This window comes from Notolabrus celidotus, chromosome 23, assembly GCF_009762535.1.
Source record: "Notolabrus celidotus isolate fNotCel1 chromosome 23, fNotCel1.pri, whole genome shotgun sequence".
NCBI lineage: Eukaryota > Metazoa > Chordata > Actinopteri > Labriformes > Labridae > Notolabrus > Notolabrus celidotus.
Genome location: NC_048294.1, coordinates 15208747 through 15224354, shown reverse-complemented (window position 1 = coordinate 15224354; position 15608 = coordinate 15208747). Strand labels below are relative to the sequence as shown.

General features: G+C 38.3%; 1 protein-coding gene across 4 annotated transcripts in view; it reads left to right on the top strand.

Annotated features, from left to right (window-relative positions):
• kcnip4 (Kv channel interacting protein 4) overlaps positions 1 to 12525 on the top strand; it is a 184704-nt gene extending 172179 nt beyond the window's left edge. For all 4 annotated transcript variants that reach the window (XM_034676439.1, XM_034676440.1, XM_034676441.1 and 1 more), the window contains 6 exons: positions 7532 to 7601; positions 8148 to 8218; positions 8725 to 8832; positions 11131 to 11235; positions 11330 to 11392; positions 11487 to 12525. In XM_034676439.1, the coding sequence (XP_034532330.1) occupies positions 7532 to 7601; positions 8148 to 8218; positions 8725 to 8832; positions 11131 to 11235; positions 11330 to 11392; positions 11487 to 11534 (465 nt within the window). In that variant the 3' untranslated portion in view covers positions 11535 to 12525. The remainder of the gene's footprint in view (positions 1 to 7531; positions 7602 to 8147; positions 8219 to 8724; positions 8833 to 11130; positions 11236 to 11329; positions 11393 to 11486) is intronic.
• Positions 12526 to 15608: the final 3083 nt, after the last annotated feature.

Genomic DNA, 15608 nt, shown 5'->3' with positions numbered 1-15608 from the left:
GCATTAGAAGTAAACAACATTCCCAAAAGCTCAATATTAAGGACTTCTATCAAGAACAGTGAGTGAATGAGGTCCTGACTTCATCAAAGTTGATCCTGACTGGAGCTTAAGGCAGTGCAGGCATCAACTGAGTTTAAGTCTTTCACTGAACTTTAAATTGAATTTGCAGGGGCACAGTGTTGTACGTGATGATAACTTGATAACACCCTGGCTTCATTCTCAGTTGAAAAACTACCTCTCTCACCAGTATCATCGTGAGGCTGGGAAGAAATGCGATATAATCCGATCAGTGGAATTTAGTATTTCTGTGTGAAACTTGGTTCAGCAATCACAAAGTTTTCTGAGTTTAAATTTCCCTTAGAGGGAGAGCCAGCAAGGTGAGAGGAAGAGGCTCACTTGGAACACAGCCGCACATATTACTGTCACATTTAATCAGTGTGTTTTTACTGTTGACAGCTGTAATTGCCCATCTGTGAACAAAACACACACACAAGCTCAGTCTGACTTTACACTGAGTCACATGTTTAAAAATCTCCCCCTCCTCACTTGAAATATTTAATTACATGACATTTCCCTGCACTGCCTCAACAAAAGGTTGACTGTTGACAAGCTTTTGCTGCAATGTTGTAGAACATAACAAAGCTCTAATTAACAGGAGCACTCCCAAACAACAAAGAAATACTGTCTGTTTTTTCAGGCGTGTAAAGATGCTGTGGAGCAACCTCACTGTTCAAGTGGATTTGTTTTATGTTCAAGGTTTTCTCCCAGCGCTGAAACATTCTGCAGTCTTAGCTGGAATATAGTTCAGAAATTGCTCAGTAAAGTGAGGCACTCAGTGGAACAGTTAGACATTGAGAGGAGTACTCTGTTCGCTTTCTTGCAAGAGTTTTAAAGATTGGAATCACTTAGCTTAGCAAACAACAAAGCCTGGTGAAAGCCATATTATCTAGCTAACAAACATATATATAGTTTTTGTGGTGATAAACAAAATGAGACACTATGATATGTTTCCATCAGCCTTGCCTGTACATTTGTCTACAGTGCTAATGAGCTTATTAACTAAGAGAGTATCAGACCCAGTTAGCAAAAGTGACGTGGAAAGGGGTCCGTGTACCTTCCGTTCGTTCTATTTCCAATTCTGAAACGCAAATCGGAAAACAAAAGAACACGCATTTTTCTTTTTCCAATATATGTAGCAGATTTCAAAACAAACAAACAAAAGCCGTTTTCCATTAAAATATAGCAGTACAATTGGATTTTGTGTTGTTTTCCTATTATGGATTTTTATAATCAAGAAGAATCCAATCTATGTTAATCCAAAATGCAAAAATGCAAGGATATCTGTATGATTACATGGTGAAGTTGGGTAAAGTTAGAAAGATATTCACAGATTCGACCTTCTCGGATTAAGAATTTGCTAACGAAAGGTGGTAAAAACACAAAATATACTTCTTTCCCATCAGTGTAAGACGGACAACGAGCTACAACCATAGACTGTATAAAATATGGACGTAGTATCCAGGACGTCACCCATCTGTTTCTTAAGAACTGTTTTGAGACCAATCATCGGTGGCACCCATATTGCTTCTGGCAAGTCAGTGTGACGTAAAGAGGCGGAGTTTGAGCCTCCTAGCCAACAGCTACAGTGTTCCCGCAGGCAGCTGTGCCTCTCATTGGAAGACTCGTAATCTCAATATCTTCGAAATTGCCACTTTAGAAAAAAATTCACCCCCCTCACAGTGAGAGCAGATCGAGAAATGAGCTATCCAGACTACACTCGTCTTTTGTACCAGGCTGTAAACATGTTTATTTCTGCTGTAAAGATCGTCTTTTTCCCATTCATGTTTATGTGACTTCTGGTACTTCCGGAGCCAGCCTCAAGCAGATCCTCGATGAACTGCAGCTTTTCACACTTCCGCATTGGACAATATTTTTAGACCGGCGGTTGCCGCTTGTCTACAACGTAATTTTCATCAATATAGGCCGTCTTTCGCTTTGGGCAATAAATAACGTTGGTCTCGAGGCGAGTGGGCAGGGACCGTCTACAAATTGTACTGCTGAAAAGATATGCTACTTAAAAAAAATCAATGACATCACTCCTAAACAGTGCAGTGTCCTGAAAATCATTGCAAACCTTCATCATGTCCTTCTGATTATACTACTACTGAGAAGTGTTGTAGTGTAGTGTAGTGTAGTGTATAATCAGAAGGACATGATGAAGGTTTGCATTGACTTTCAGGACACTACACTTTATTACAGTGAAGTTATTGAATATTATTTGCAATAAAAATTCCCTAAAATTCAGAAAAAACATGTATTTTCAAATCAAGTGTTGTATTGTAATCAGAAGGACATGCTGACGGAAACATAGCTTTTTCACTGTAATCATGTTAGCATGCTGAACATGACAGCCTCACAAACCTTCGAGTTTAACGTTTTCCCCATAAAGAGTTCTGACTAATCCAGTCCTGTGACAATGTGAATGGCTAGGCCTACTACTGTCCTCATTGTGTTCAAGGCTTTATCTGAGATGGACAGTTAAATGTTGGAGTATGTGCTCGAACATGCTGTTTTTTCCTTTTCAATGTTTTATCAGGTAGAGATAAACAACTTGTGGTCTCACATTGCATCCAGCTTTCAGGGTGGTGTCATTTAAAGCATGATTCAATGCAAACAAACTGGCTAAGCCAGGAGGTTACAGCCGGTGTGCCAGGTCTCAGTGATAGTTTCTTATTTCCGGGGGAGCAATACACAACACTCGACAAACTGCTGGAAAGTCAATGCAGAGGGATGTCCAAGACTGGCAAATTTGGCATGCCAGTATCTCTGCATACCAGCAACATTGGCGCCTCCTGAGTGAGTTTTCTGCCACCGGGCTGATTGTGTGACTCAGTTGACACTTTATAACTTGTTTGTGACAACAAGTAGGCAGAAAACTGGAGACTGTGAGTGCGATACATTTTTCTGTTCAGTTCTCTTGTTGCAGAAATTCCACTTCATCGTAGTTTGAGCCTCTCTCTGTATGACCATATGTCCATTGAGATTATTATTATTACAATTTGAATCCCTTGTGGGCCCCATATCGGAAATGTTGACTTAGCCTCATTTTCAATAAATGTAGAAATTGGCAGGCTTTTTTGCCTCCTGGCAAACAGCTACCACACACCCTCCTCTCCATTAAAGCTGCTGTTGGTAGGAATGATGTAAAAAACGTTATTATTCCTCTCGTTCCTGTTATGACGGACCAATCATAGCTAATCTTCAATCCTCTGATTAAGGATTGATTAAGGGGCGGCTCCTACTACTTCCTCCGATTGCTTATGAGTCCGGCACTATCATGACTGCGATCCGATCTGTGTTAGGGGGGCTAAGAGGAAATCTGGTTGGGAAGGATAGTGTTGACATTCGAAGTTCCTCTCTCTCAACAGATGTTTACTCTGTGTCTTCCAACAGCAGCTTTAATTTAACCCTACAAATGCATGTATAACTTTATGTATAACTCATTCACCTTTATATGACCATTATGCCCCCCCATGTGAAGATAATGAGCTACATAATGCACTCCTGCATTAGCATTATTTTCCAGCGCTAGTGACTGCAGTTCACCAAAGATCAGTTCAAGAAATGATTTCGCACCAAACTGTAATTCTGTTACAAACATTTTAAATTTGAATATCGGCTCTAGAGAAGTTTCGATGTTTTTTGGAGTGTGCATAACTCTAGGGAAACACAAAAGGAACTTTTGTTTTGAACTTCAGCATTGGCTTCAACTTTCCAGCACTGAAGGTTGCTGCCTGTGGGTGACCCATTTGCTTTTCATGCCAATCACAGCACAATAGTATAACCCAGTTAGTGAAGAATGAAAGGATTAGACATACAGTAGTTCTTTGGGGGGAAATCAGCCACAAACATGAGAGTTGTATGTATTATATCATCTTCATTTTTGCAAGAAAGCAAATAAGTTTATCCCCACAGTATCATGCTATTTCTAAAAGTGTTTGCATATTTCCTTGCTTTCCAGTCCTAAAGTTGTTTTAAAAGGCTCAGTTAAGATTTTCTAACAACTTAGAAAGTTACTTCAACCCTCTTCATGATGGTCTCTATAATTAAGAGGCTACTGAGTCAGTCCAGCATGGAGAGTTGTTTTTCACTGTCAACATTATCAGGATTTATAAGCTAGTTTACAAGAACAGCACCGCACACTCCACAAACTCTCAGGCTTCATTAAATCAGGTCGCACGCTGCCAAACCACAATATGGAGACGATTGTGTTCTCATTCTGTCTCCCTAGCTTCCCTAAAATTCTTGACCTCACCTTACCCAACAAGAAATAAAACTAGGTCTGTGCGACAACAGAAGAAGAGTGTCAGGGGACCCATGCTGACAACCTTGCAGCATCCTCTCCGCTTGAAGTACAAGAAGCACTCTTTGAAGCAAGACAACAAGGTTTCTTCTTTACTTTTCTCAGCCCTATAGTTTCCCAGAGAACTTGTTCAGAGATGGTCACTGGAAGGAGGAAACACAGCTTGATACTTACACAATTTTTCACACTGAGGGAAAACTGTTTCCTTTCCCATCATGTCAGAGAAATATCTGGCAGGAGCAAACTGTCAAGACTTTATTTTCTTGAATTAAAGTGAAAAAGATTTTAAGTCAAAAAGTTTTGAACACGAATTTTCCTGTAAAGCTGCAGAATATGTAGATTCAGAGATGCATGGCTAAATTTCATTACTTCTTTCTTTTCTTTATCAGATTGTTCATTTTCTTGTATCCACCTCAGGTGCAGTGCACTCCTTATCTATGGCTTCTTGGAGGCATGGTTATTTTCTTGTTTGTAAAAATGAAATTATCTATATAGGCTGAGCATTTCCTCCGCTCCGAAGATTCAATATCCTGCAAGTGTTCAGCCTTGCAGCAAACAGAAATTGAACCATGCAGCTGTGAGCAAGGTCATCCACCAAGTCTTTGGTTGGCTTTCTTCTGTGAAAAGACACAAAAGCATCCTTCAGGTGTTATGTAAGAGTATTCACTGTTGTCAACTGAATGCTTTCAGACAACCACAGGTGGGTCGTTTTGAATGGCCCTGGACAAGATTTCTTGTAAGACTTGAAAGGTTTGCAGTTTGAATAAGACCATGTTGAAGAAAAGTGTTTATCTGTTAGGTGCTGCCTGACTTTAAGGGGTGCAGGTTAAAAAAATGAAGCGCTAAATCCTTAATGGAACAGAATATCACTTTTCTTGAAGCATATTTCATCTGATGGATGAATAAAAAGATCAAGTGATGAATGTGAAGCTAATTTGTTAGTGTGCAGAGAACCTTTAGCTTAATGGAGGGTCTGTGCACATTAGAGTTAAGGCGTTTTTCGACCGCAGGAACTTTACCCCAGAAATAGGGACTTTACCCCTGAACTACGGAGGAACCAGGGTCTGAATTTAGTTCAGGGGTAGATAATCTCCCCCCTGAAAAGCCCCTGCTTGGGGGGTAGTACTTTTCAAAGGTCCTGGGACTTTCGGTTGAACATAACGGTGTTTGTGGAGTTTACACAGTTTTTGAAACACAGAAGGAGTTCCTGGGAATGCATACTAGTTTAGTTTTGTATTAAGATTTCAAAATATTCTTCAATATAATTTTTTTTTCTCCATACGTCACTGGCCTGATTTGCACAATCTACCAAGGACTTCAGCCCACGGTCGAAACGCAGACAACTAAGGGGGCAGAGGAACCTTCTGGGGGCTCAAAGACCCCGGAACTTTTTGTCGAAATGCACTTCTAGTATCCAAGTATCAAAAACCAAAATATTGCCATTGAGGTTTAGGTAAATTGTCATATTATTGGATTTTAAGTGGTCATGGTTACACTAGGGTATTTATCACAAAACAATATACAATTTACTCTCTAAACCAATCACAGGAAGACATCACAGCAGCTATTGGCGGTTAACACCCAGTTGCAGCTGTTGAGTGTCAGCCATAGTTGTCTCTCTTTGGCTGTCAACATGCTTCCCACTACTTTAAAATTGGTGCTAATGGTGTGTCCTTGGTTTTTGGAGCCAGCCTCAAGTGGACACTCCAGGAACTGCAGTTTTTTACACTGCTGCATTGGCTCCTCTTTTCAGCATTGGGGGTTGCTGTTTGAAAATAATCAAACTGTACAAAACAAAGACGTCCTCTCTGTGACAGCACCCATTGGATTCTGCGGAGGAGTTTTGAAGCTGAAAAATGGCTGTCACTGTATTAGAATTGCTGACTCATGCTAACTTTTTGGTCAACCTAGACACAGGCAAAGAGGTGGAGCTGAGGAGGACTTTTAGCTTCAATGCCAAACAGCTGTCTCAGGAGTGCCACTAATTATGTAAAATTATATTAACTTCTGAGCCTTTATATTGACAGAGATGAGTGACATAAATATCATCCCCCATACAGTGTGTATGATTAGAAAATTAGCTACATACCCCAAACCGTGTTGTGAACCAGGCTGTAAACATGTTTATCTCTGCTGTAAAGTTGTGCATTTTGAAGCGTGGGGGCTAGGCAGACCTAGGCACATAGGCTACGCTGTCGATTTGACGCAGAAGTATAAACCAGGCTTTAATGGGGATTCTTGGTTTCTGCAGCCAGCCTCACATGGACATTCAAGGAACTGCAGTTCTAAACACTTCCACACTGGCTCCACATTTCAACAGCAGAGGTTGGGCTAAGTGATTAATAGCACTAGCTAACTACAGAGTTCAAAGAGGGGCACCTCTGCTAATGTTGCAAGTGCATTCTTACTGCTAATTTTGATAGGGATTGCAAAGCAACCCACGATGCAGTGACTTGTCAAAATTATCTCCAGAGAGGATGACTTTTTTTTTGACCCAGCATCCCTAGGCATGCTACTCGTGTTGTGATTGTCAACACAATTAAGAGAAGTAGCTGTTTTTGAACAAGGGTTTGTACTAGATAGGAGCATTTGAATCACTCAGACCTATGTGAATGCTTTATGAGACTATCAGTTTGTAATCATGTGCACATTTCTACTTTTTCAACCCAAATTTCAAAAAGATATAGAGTTTGAGATTTACCTAACCTCAAAATGAAACACTGAGTTGCTGCCCTCTCTGCTTGAATATGTTGGGTCTGTTGCACCTTTAACCACACCTAAAGGTAATGTTACAGTACTCCACACTACCTCTAATTAAGAGGATACAGTGACAACACTGTACACAGGCAATGAGTTCAGAGACGGGGAGTGAAGCTGCTCATCAGCTGCTCTGTATAGTTTAAGATGATCTTTAGATGTTTTTCAGGGTTAAGGCATTGTTTTGACAGCTCTTCTTGTTGAAAAAGCTCCAAAAAATAAGTCAGCATTTAATGGAGCATGTATTCTTTTTGGGTCATTGAAGCCATGAATATTGAATATTGTTATTTTAAAAGTGGAACTGTTGGATGAAAAGTTTCTCCTCCATCAAAAAACTGACTTTTCAGTGCGGTATGTATCCTGACAGTTTCAATATTCAGTCAAACTGAGCCTATACATTTTGTCTTCCAGGAATGTCCCAGTGGAGTCGTCAACGAAGAAACTTTTAAAGACATCTACGCACAGTTCTTCCCACAAGGAGGTTTGTGTCATGTTCTTCTGCTTTGCTTTTTGCAGCTTCCTTTGTCTTTTGAGGCTGCTTCTTATCTCCTCTTTGAGCTGGACAGACACAAATTGACTTTCAGTCCTGTTTACTAAAGTGACACAAAGAGCTCTTTAAGTTAAACTTCCATCCAAGAAAAAGTGTTGGCGAGGAGAAAGGGACAAAGTATTAATGCAGCTGGAAATGCTCACTGCTGGCTCTCATCATTATGCAAAGATTGCACCCGAAGAACAAGAGAGAAAACATTAGGAGGCTTTGATTTATCTGTGCTGAGAAAAGAAAGGCGGTGCAGTAAATATAATGGCTTACCAAATAGGAAACAATGATAAAGCTCTAAGCTCTTAGTTTATTGTTCTCACTTATCAGGAAAGAAAACTTCCACGAAACTATCTGTCTTTGAGGTTGCTCAAAGAAACTACAAAAACTCTCTTTCAGACTTTCTCTACTTGAAGTATGTGAGGCTGCTGATGTTGATTGAGCTAAGGTAAATGTCTTTTTGATTTTATGTGTTTGTTCTCTCCATAGATGCTTCAACATACGCTCATTTCCTGTTCAACGCCTTTGACACAGATCACAACGGCTCCGTGAGTTTTGAGGTAAGAAAAGTGTTACCAGTCCTAAAAAACTACATCAATATGAGTCCTAATTCTTACACAGGAGCATTATATAACCTGCAACCCCAGTGTATTTTAATTTAGTCCAAACAAACCTAGTTGGAATTATTTCAAAGCTTGATTAATATTTATGATGTGCATACATTTGCTTATTAGGACAAAAAAGCTGTCTTTATGCCAATCCAGAGCTCCACTGGCTTACATGTAGTCCAGTCTGTGTAGAAGTACAGAAGTTCCTAAAGGGCTGACTCAGATTATGAGTCAGCAAATAATTTAGATAATGAGATACTTTTGATTTGTAGTGTATGTACTTTTCCTGTTTATGTCTGGCCTCATTGCAGGAAAGTTGATGTACAGAAGTGGGTGAAATTCTACCTCTATTTTATAGACATGGAAAGTATTGCTGTGACTTTCTGTGTTTATTTGTTGTTTCCCAAAGCAAGTATTTATACGACAAATTTTCTCAGTGATGCTTCTGTTCCCTGCAGGATTTTGTTATGGGCCTCTCTATTCTCCTGCGAGGAACAATCCAGGAAAAACTCAACTGGGCTTTCAATCTGTATGATATCAACAAAGATGGATATATCACCAAGGAGGTACGTCCTTTTTAACATATGTTATGAAATAGTCACTGAAAGAGACAAATATCCATCTTTTTATATGAAGTAGGTTTCAAGGTGAGAGGTTTTCTTAAAGGGCTAATGCAGAAAATTGTTAAAAAACTTTTTCTTGCAGATTTTGTTAATTTTTTTCAGTTATTTTCAGGTTTTTAAACACTAGTCTCTCAGATATAAATTCCATTCAAGTTGCAAGGCAAGGTCAGGCAACTTTATTTGTATAGCGCATTTCATACACGAGGGCAACTCAATGTGATTTACATTAAAACATTAAAGCATTGGAATCATTCAGACAAGCATAAAAGAACACAATTAAAATGACAAATATAATAAAACAGAAAAGAAAGGAAAATTAGAAATATGTTAAACATAAAATTAAAATTTGCATTTAAAGCTAGTTAAAATGAGCTAAGATAGGAAGGCGGTGGCAAATAGAAAAGTCTTAATCTTTGATTTAAAAGAGGTGAGAGTTGGAGTGGACCTACAGCTTTCAGGGAGTTTGTTCCAGATATGTGGTGCATAATGACTAAACGCTGCTTCACCATGTTTCATTCTGACTCTAGGGACTGAAAGCAGACCAGTACCTGATGACCTCAGAGGTCGAGGTGGTTCATAAAGTAGTAGCAGATCAGCAATGTATTTTGGGCCTAAACCATTCAGTGCTTTATAAACCATCAGCAGGATTTTAAAGTCTATTCTCTGACAGACATGAAGCCAGTGACAGACTACACCAAGGTTTCTGGCTTGGTTTGAACACAGCAGATTGGAGCTGAGCAGTAACCTTTAACCTTTCTTCCCTGGCTCCAAAAACAATCATTTCAGGTTTTTTTTTTGTTTAACTGAAGAAAATTCTGGCTCGTCCAGTCATTGATTTGTTTGATGCATTTACTCAGCGTTTGTATGGGACTATAATCCCCTTGTGATATGGTGATGTAAATGTGTGTGTCATCTGCATAGCTATGGTATTTTATTTTGTTATTTCTTATTATCTGACCTAATAAGGTCAGATAATAAGAACAAGAGACAGTTGAAGAAAAAAACAAATAACCTGCGTTTAAACCAAGAGGTTTTCAAGGCTAGAGTTTCTCTCATAGGGATGCTCACGCATATTATTAAACACAATATCGTGCAAGGTCTGATATTTCTTTACCTGTTTTTTTATTTCCACGTTTTAAAACACTAGTCTCTAAAATGCTTACCTTCAGCACTGTGTATTTAAGCTGAATGTGATGCTGTTTGTCATTTGTGCTCTGAGCTAAATACTAACAACAGAAGGCAAAAATGCTCACAAGAATTTCAAACATGCTAATATTTATCCTGTCTTATATGTCAACATAAAAACATACATACGTACACCATCTCAACACACAGAACAGCCTCAATGAATTATCATCAGATTAATGAGGAACATGAAAGACTGGACCAACTTTATTTCACACCAATCCACTAGTCGCAAGTAATTTTACACAAAAACAGTCTCCACCTCTTGGTGGCGCTAGAGGGACCATCAAGGGATTATTAAAGTTATGAGGAGTCAGCCTCTGAAGGACATTAATGTATGTACAGAACATTGTAGCAGTGTTGTTTGTTTGCTCTACCGTCACTCTGCTAGAGAAACTTCAGCCAGGAAAATCAATTTTATCTTTTAATTAAAAACCCATTTTTTTAAGAGGCTTTTCTGTGAATCATTTATTTAGGGTTGTTGTAGTGCTGCATCTCTTGTGTATTTTCCTGTTGTCCATTTTTTTAAGATTAAAGCCTAACCTGTGTTTAGACTTTTGATCTCTTGTTGAAATGTATTTTTACATTTCAAGTTTTAAGTTGAGCTTAACAAACTTTTTTAAATGACCAGTCATCCTTATTTTTTAATGTTGGTGTATTGTTGTTTTATGGAAAATAATGGGTTTTTTAAAAGGTTGTTTTTGTTATCAAAAAGTAACTGAGATACTTAAGTCTTGGATCAACATTTGACTTGACAAACAGCCATTGCCACATTGTTCACATGGCTAAAACCTCAAGAGTGACACTGTAGCAGTGTCGCTGTTGGCCTGGATAATCAACAGACCTCACTGTGAACACTTTGTACAGGGACTCCTTTCAGTGTTTAATTAAAATCCAGGAGCAGTCAGGTTGTGGATCAGAGTAACAGCTATATTACAGCAGAGGGAAAACTCAACATCTCTGCAACAAATGATCTACATCGCTTCCCCGTCGGTGTAACTGAAGAGGTGATTTTCTTGTACTTTGTGTGAACTGAGCCTTTTCTTTCTGACGCAGGAAATGCTCGACATCATGAAGGCCATCTACGACATGATGGGAAAATGTACATACCCCATGCTCAAAGAGGAGACGCCTCGCCAGCATGTAGAAGTCTTCTTCCAGGCGAGTGTGTCTGCTGCTCTCTCAGTCACAGAAAAGAGGCTTTAGAAAACCTCCTTTATTTATTTTTCCTTTCTCCTCCTCTCTGTCTCAACAGAAGATGGATAAAAATAAAGACGGAGTGGTTACCATAGACGAGTTCATCGACTGCTGCCAAAATGTAAGCTGGATGTCTCCTCCTTCACTTCTCTATGGGCACTCTTGGCACACTTTCACTTTCTCATTATGTTTGTTTTTTTTCTCTCTGTGCGCAGGATGAAAACATCATGCGATCAATGCACCTCTTTGAAAATGTTCTTTAACTTTTGGCTGACTGTGGAAGAGAACTTCATCTTTAGCTCTGACTTGGACTCATACTGTGTACAGTGTGCTATGCAGACATTTGACCATGGATAAAACATTGTTCATTACCTTGGGCCACACGTAGGAGTAGGCAATACAGTGCGAACACTCTGGGATGATCTGCCTTTTGAGGATTTTAGTGAATAAATATAATCAAATACAAAAAAGAAAGGAAGAGGGTGAAAGGTTTTTAAAGCTTGGTTGATTTTTTGAAGTAAAACACTTAAACTTCAAGGTTGACTCCCCCCCCCACCTGTCTTTGGAGCATCTCGCAATTTACCGAACGCTGCTTTCTGCGAGCAGTTCTCACCTTCGACATCACAAAAACACACAAATCGAGATTTCTGCAGCAGCCTTGACTCGTTGTATTTACTGCCGAGTGAAATCACTGTGACTTTTTACAGCCTGAAAACAAACTGAACAAAACAAATAGAGTCTCACATTCCAGACCGGCTCACAATCCCAGAGTGTTCTCACCCTGACTTATCATGGGGGTCCTTGAGGGAGGCATTTAGAGAAAACATGAGGATGTAACATTTTGAACTGTATATACTTATAGATAAAGCATTAGGTATTAACTCTGTGAGAACTTTTCAACTTTGTCCATGTTTACTTGCCAACTAGAAACAAGACAACACAAGGATTGTATTGATGTCAAATCGGACCATAATATCAATGGTTTGTCCACAGAAGCACACAGGTAGCTACATTTACCACAAGTATAACAACAGAAGATATCTTTGTCTTAATCAAATGCTGCTTTCAGTGTATTTCTGTTAACCTTATGTATGTATTCTCCCTGTAAAGTAGACCATGGATCTCTTTGTTTTGAAGCACTGTTTAGGGGTTTACACTGAGAGCAGTGCTGGAGGTTATTTATATGGTATTATGCTCATTGTACAAAAGATTGTCAGTTGTACAGTATTAAATCAAAGTTTGCTCTTGTGTGAATTTCAGCTCTGTATTTGTTCTCATAAGTCTCATAAGGATTGGGTTTGGTGGTGGAACTTTTAATCATACTCATTTGGTGATCAGCTAATACGCCTCCTGCTGTTTTCCTCCTCCTCTTCCTCCTGCGAGCTGCCCACACCCACTCAGCCTGATTGGTCCCAGCTGCCTGTGATTATAATGTGCGCAAACACAAAGCATGCTGGGTAGAAGTGTCTCTCACTGACTTCCTCTTCTCACAGTGGAAACCACTGCATCACTGGGAGGAGTTTCTGGATATCTTGTGAGTAAGTTCTGAGGTTTGCAACATCTACTTTTTCTTTTTCTTCTTCTTCTTCTTCTTCTTCTTCTTCTTCTTCTTCTTCTTCTTCTTCTTCTTCTTCTTCTTCTTCTTCTTCTTCTTCTTCTTCTTCTTCTTCTTCTTCTTCTTCTTCTTCTTCTTCTTCTTCTTCTTCTTCTTCTTCTTCTTCTTCTTCTTCTTCTTCTTCTTCTTCTTCTTCTTCTTCTTCTTCTTCTTCTTCTTCTTCTTCTTCTTTCATTCACAGAAAGTATCTTTTAATAAAGAATAAGAAAATCTGAGAATAATTGATTATTTGTTGTTTTTTGCAGAAGAAATTGTATCATAGTACATCATTTAATCTGTATTGAGCATTCACACTGTCTGATTACTCTGGGAATTATTGTCAGAGACAAAAAAGTCTCTTCAATAAAGCAGTTTTTCTTTTGGTTCTCTTGACCAATGGAGAAAAATATGTTTGTTTACATCAAGAAAAACATCAAATTCTCAATTTTTCCCTTGATTTGTTTTCCTTCCTCACAAAATAGTTTGTAACTCTTTGGTTGGCGACTAACTTTCTATTGTTAGAAATATTACACCAGACATTTCAAATAACTTGAAGACATTGCGGAGTCACAGTCATCAACATGTTGAACGTTGCTGATGTGACCGATTCAAGTGTTATAAAATACATTCAAGTGGATAAGAAACTTATTTCTAATAATAATAATAATAAGGCATGTTTACATTCCTTCTATCACATCTGAAGCCCAAAAAAAGTTCAGTTGACATTAATGAGCTATCAGAAATGTTGGTATTTGCTAGCAAAACCACTTAAATGTGCTAAGAATAGTGACTATATGAAAAAGCACAAGTATCTGAAAAAATGTCTTACCACTGTATATTGTAGATGTGATCACTGTCCTTTGTGTGTTTTTAAGTATATTGATTCTTTGATTTCCATAAGGCCTCTGCGAATAACATAAAAGTTGGGGACAAACTTACTTTTTTAAACTCTAAACAAACATGACAATCTAAGTTCTGTGAGTGTAAGTGATGAATAAGATATGCTGCTAAGACAGCTAACATCAAACATGAAATGATAGAATTTGTCCCAAAAGTCTGACAAGAAAAGCAACCTGCTCTGAATATTTTTTGGATGAACCATTAGCTTTCTAACATTATGTTTGGTGAAGAGGAATCATATGACTCCCCCTGATGGTGAAATAAAGACAGCACACACTAGGACATAATAGTTATTGTCACCTTAAATGTATCAGTGCTCTCTCTCTCTGTCTACACTGATTTGAATGTGAGAAAATGAAGAGTTCATTTGCAAAAACAGATAACTCACTTTTAAAAAATTAAAAAGATGTTTCAAAAAACCTACTTTTTCTATTACTAACTTTAGGTATTATCAATCAATTGAAGTTGGGTTGCTTTGACTACGTCAAAATGACATTACTAATCAGAGGTATCTTAAAAAATGTAACTATTAAAAATCTATATTAAAAACACATTTTTATTTTGAATATGTATAAAACAGAGATATCTGTCTTTGCAAAATTAACTCTTCAAATGTTTCTGGTTGAATCTTTCGCCTTTGTTGTCAGATCATAAGTAATCTACTTTGTGTTGTCTACGAGGTTAAAAGAAAAAAGGGCAACAGATGTTTTTTCAACAATTTAATACGGACAGATTTGTGAAGGGTTTGGAATGAAAAGTACATGAAACGTCCACATTGACTCACAAAACAACCGTTCATCCTTCCAGTTTAATTTAAATCACTTCCTCCAACTTCAAATAGTAAGGTACTCAAATAACCTGAGATAAGTTTGTGTACAAACCAAGAAGAATGAAATCAGCCACAGACCTCAAGGACATATATATTTAACATATTTTCAACAATTACAACATCAACTTAAGGCATATGGTCATAAGTGTTTCTTGTACAAAACAAACTTTTCATCGGGCACACTCACACAAATATTTCTTGAATGCGTACATGAATTATAATGAAGCCCTAAAAGCAAGCACTGCTATATGATATGATGCTGAAACTCAAGACTGGAATGTTGCGTCATCATTAGGCTACACATAATTTAGCAGATTACAGCTTCAGATTGTAACTGAACTGTGCGATTCGTTCACACTGAAGCACCGTCACGTTTAGCCTCGGCTGACAGTCATGTGCCAGTTTTGGAAAGTTTTACTTTTTGGTCCTCAAACTTTTTCCCTTTGATGCCTCTCAGCATCGTTAGCGGTCTGTTCCTATTCCTCATTACACATTTAAATAAGTTTCCCTTATGCATCCTTTTCATTTTCTGGCCACATTTGAATAATGCAGCGATGAAAAAAAAGACATATTTTATCAGGAGATGATTTGTTATCTATGCATAGCAGCAGAAGCATTCACTCTATTGTACCCTCAGAGGACCTTAACTCAATATTTCCTGCATCCCTGCACAGTGGAAATAAAATCTCAACCTAAAGTCAAACAATGAGATGTTTGAGAGAAGGAATGAGTGAATCAAACACTTAGAATCACTCATGGACAGGATTTGTGTCCCATTGGCAGCTGTTCCTTTCATTTTGGCATTTTTTCCTCTAAGTTCAGAAGAACCCGGTTTAGTAAATAGACTATGTGGATCTTCATCTTCATACCTGTTCCATTAGGGACAGCAAAAGTGTGATCAAATAGAGACGTCTTTAAATACTGTTACATATCTTTGAGGATTTCTTGCATCACAAAGCTGCTGCAACTCCTCATATATATATTTATATATATTTAGTCTACAATGGGAGAAAG